This window comes from Ips typographus, linkage group LG7 (genome assembly GCF_016097725.1).
Source record: "Ips typographus isolate SLU linkage group LG7, UJ_Ityp_2.0, whole genome shotgun sequence".
Taxonomy (NCBI): domain Eukaryota; kingdom Metazoa; phylum Arthropoda; class Insecta; order Coleoptera; family Curculionidae; genus Ips; species Ips typographus.
In genome coordinates, this window is record NC_138428.1 from 4019672 (window position 1) to 4023432 (window position 3761).

A 3761-nucleotide genomic window follows, 5' to 3' on the forward strand; every position below is an offset into this window, starting at 1 on the left:
AGTAGCAATTTTGTGATTCTAGGAACGTTCCAATGTGCAAGTGGTCATTGTATCGCCGCTTACTTCCGTTGCGATGGAGACCGGGACTGTAGAGATATGTCAGACGAAAAGAACTGTCCACCTAAATATCCAGGAGGTCGTTATTGTCCCGAATCTAAGTTCCAATGCGATAACCATTTGTGTGTGAGTCAAGCCGATATTTGTGATGGAGCAGACGATTGCGGGGACAATTCAGACGAAGCGCCTTCACTGTGTGATAATTTCAACTGTGATAGCCTGAAACGCTATCAGTGTGCCAATCACAAGTGTGTTCCAAGGTATCAGTTGTGTGATGGTGTAGACAATTGCGGTGACGGTTCGGACGAGAACAACATGACTCTATGTGCAAAGAAAACTAAGCCTTGCAATGTGTTTGGCGAATTTAAATGCGCTAACGATAAGTGTATCGACAAGAAACAAGTTTGTGACTTTGCGGATGATTGCGGTGATAGCTCTGACGAATTGGGTTGTCATCACAACAACGCTTGTACTGATATAACGCGAGGCGGTTGCGAACACAAGTGTTTGAATTTAACCGGAGGTGGTTACATTTGTGTTTGCTACTCTGGTTTTATCATTTCTTTGGATAATAGAAAGGTGTGTTTGGATGTGGATGAGTGTGCCACAGGACAGCATCATTGCTCTCAAGTGTGTACTAACCTGAATGGAACTTATGCTTGTTCTTGTCGAGATGGATTCCATTTGTCTGATCAGTCTTCTGGAGTGTGTAGGTGAGTACTTTTTATAAATTTTCTATAGTTACTGAGTTGGTTTTATTTTGTCTCTTCTACTTTTTTAAGAGCAATGATTGAAAACTCAGAATTGCTATTTGCAAACGGACCTGAGATACGTGCTCTGGACTTACGACTTAAAGATGAAAAAGGAATAATCAGTGAAGAAAAACGAATTGAAGCTTTGGATTATCATCCGTCAGCTAAGATTGTCTTTTGGGCAGACTCCTACGATAAAACCATTAAACGAAGTTATCTACCTTCAGCCAGAAACGGGGAGGTCAAAACGGGTTATGCACAGGATTTGGAAATGAAAGGAAGTTCAAAGCCAACCGCAGTTGCAGTCGATTGGATTGGTGATAACCTGTACTGGACTGAGACGGACAGAGCAGGCTCGAAGCCCAAAGGAAGGGTGATGGTGGCAAAAATGGACGGACGATACCGACGTGCATTGGTCAATGTTGGTTTAGAAAACCCTACTTCTTTGGCATTGGATCCTAAATTAGGAAAAATGTTCTGGACAGACGCTGGATCCGCTCCAAAAATTGAAGTATCCTGGATGGACGGGTCTAAGAGACGACCACTAATTACTGATGAAATTCGACATCCTACTGGATTAGCTATAGATTATGCTATGGGACATTTACTTTATTGGGTGGACACCAAGCTGAACACTATAGAAAGCATGAAGCCAGACGGTAAGTCTGTGTATAACAAAATTCAAAACTACACTGCAAATTCTGATACTTTTATAGGTTCTATGAGAAAGGTGATCCTCAAAGGTGATATGCTGAAGCACCCTATTTCTTTGGATGTGTTTGAAAACGAACTATACTGGATCACCAAAGACACTGGCGAGGTGGTGAAGCAGGATAAGTTTGGTCGAGGCGTACCCGTGGTAGTACAGCGGGATTTACTCAATCCTTCCAGCATTAAAGGTACCTAAAACTTGTTGCCAGTGTTTTACAAGTGTTTGACTTATCTGTTTTTTCAGTGTTGCACGACCTGAGATACAATACGTCTTTGCCCAATCCTTGCAAGCATAATCAGTGCTCGCATCTGTGTCTTATCGTACCAAATGGTCATCGGTGTTCCTGTCCTGATTCGTCAGTAATGCCTCCACATAAGACCAGAGCGGAAATTATTTGTGATGCACCAACTGGTGAGTAAATGAAAAATAGTTGTTTTGGGATGACAGAGGAGTGAATATGAATAAATTGTATACGTAAAGAAGTCAAAAAGCAGCACATCCCAAAAACCTACCTACGATATTATTTTTTTATTCACACAGTTAAGAGAACTTTAGGACTAGTTCCTCATCAGTATACAAATACAATAAACTGCTGAAATATATTATACAGTCTCCTTTTTTCTTATAAAGCATCTACAATGTACTTCTGTTTCAAAAAAATTGTCTAATCATTCATATTATAGAGCCTGTTAAAGCTGAACCACGAGTGTGCCAGTGTCAAAACGGAGGACTATGTCGAGAAGATGAAAATGGCAAATTACTATGCGAATGCTTACCCAACTACGAAGGTGACTATTGTGATTACGTGACTGCTCGTCAATCCACTGGGGAAAACAATACTGCCACTGCAGTCATAGTCCCTATTGTGGTGATTCTGCTCATTCTGGGAGCAGCCACAGGCGTCTGGTTCTTCATCAGAAAACGTCCATTGTAAGTGATAGGTTTTCTAGGATTGGTACAACAGATTAAGTGTTGTTTTTCAGTGGAAAAGGTGTAGGTTTGGGTTCCCTGGCAAGCAGCCAAAGCGTTTCCTTCCGACAAGGTACGAACGTGGAGTTTGGATCACAAAGCTTTAACGGATCTGGAGGTGGGCCAGAACCTTTGGAAGTGGCATACAGTCTTGATCCAGTTAACACCAAGAATCGAGATTTCCACAATCCTATGTACGACGCTGTTCAGAACAATCCGGAAATGATTGGCAATGGGAGTGGTGGAGGTAATTTCCATTCTTACTGCAAACACAAAATTTTGATTGATTTTTTTCCAGCACTATACGAAGTGCCATCCGAAGTTGCGAAAGTCAAGTCTGATAGTTTTACGGAACCACCAAGTGCTGTGATTGCACCTTCTAGTGTCATCCATCGGTACTTATTAAAGACAATAATTTTAAAATAGAAACCTAAAGTGAGGATTTTAGGTCATCACCACAGGTGCAAGTGCGCCACAAGGAACTGAATCCGGCCAGCCACGATACAGGCAAAGACACGCAGAAATTGGTCGAAGAGGACTGCTGATACAAGGTGTGTCGATTTTTAAGGCAGCTAGTGAAAAATCTCCACTAGTTCCTAATGGAAAGGTTTTGAAACATCTGTGATTTTGTTTATGTAATTTTTCGGATGGAGGATTGTCGCTTAATTTTGCGTTTTCCTCTTTCCCCCCCACGCATTCCATATCGACTAATTTAAGCTTGTTATTTGTAGTTTAATTGAAAGAAGAAATATATTTTTATATTGTTGGGAGTCATAAAGGCGTGCTGAGAGTGCCATTTAAAAAAAAAATCCGCCGGTAAAGACACAGACACGAATCGATTTGTACATAATATGCATGTAATATACCAGTGGGTGCGATGATTGTTAACGAAACATTGTAAAACCGTCCAGAAGGTTATTAGTTTTTCTTGATTACTTTGAAAATGGCGCATTGTATTTTTGAAAGTTTTATCGACTTGTTATTTAATTCTTATAGATTTTTATTTAAATTTAAGTAGACTAGGCACTAGTAAAATGATCCTTGATAAGAGGATACCTTTCTGAGAACACTATAGCAGTACTTAAACAAACCACACCTAAAACCACCAGCCTTGAGAAGGTTTTCCTCAAAACTCTTGTTGGAATCGTCCTTTATGTTTGTAAATACTACTTTTGGGAACAAACTAGATTTAAGAAATATAAATATAGAGATTGTTGTAATGTTTGTGGTTTTATTAACAAAATGCAATATAAAATAAAATTGCAATAAAA

At 39.9% G+C, this 3761-nt stretch overlaps 1 protein-coding gene across 1 annotated transcript in view; it reads left to right on the plus strand.

Annotated features, from left to right (window-relative positions):
- The window catches only part of mgl (low-density lipoprotein receptor-related protein megalin), a 43411-nt gene extending 39701 nt beyond the window's left edge, over positions 1 to 3710 (plus strand). Inside the window, exons 38-45 of the mRNA XM_081984122.1 lie at positions 23 to 770; positions 840 to 1468; positions 1526 to 1708; positions 1765 to 1932; positions 2205 to 2451; positions 2505 to 2737; positions 2789 to 2885; positions 2939 to 3710. Coding sequence (XP_081840248.1) covers positions 23 to 770; positions 840 to 1468; positions 1526 to 1708; positions 1765 to 1932; positions 2205 to 2451; positions 2505 to 2737; positions 2789 to 2885; positions 2939 to 3035 — 2402 coding nt within the window. The 3' untranslated portion in view covers positions 3036 to 3710. The remainder of the gene's footprint in view (positions 1 to 22; positions 771 to 839; positions 1469 to 1525; positions 1709 to 1764; positions 1933 to 2204; positions 2452 to 2504; positions 2738 to 2788; positions 2886 to 2938) is intronic.
- The last annotated feature ends 51 nt before the right edge of the window (positions 3711 to 3761 follow it).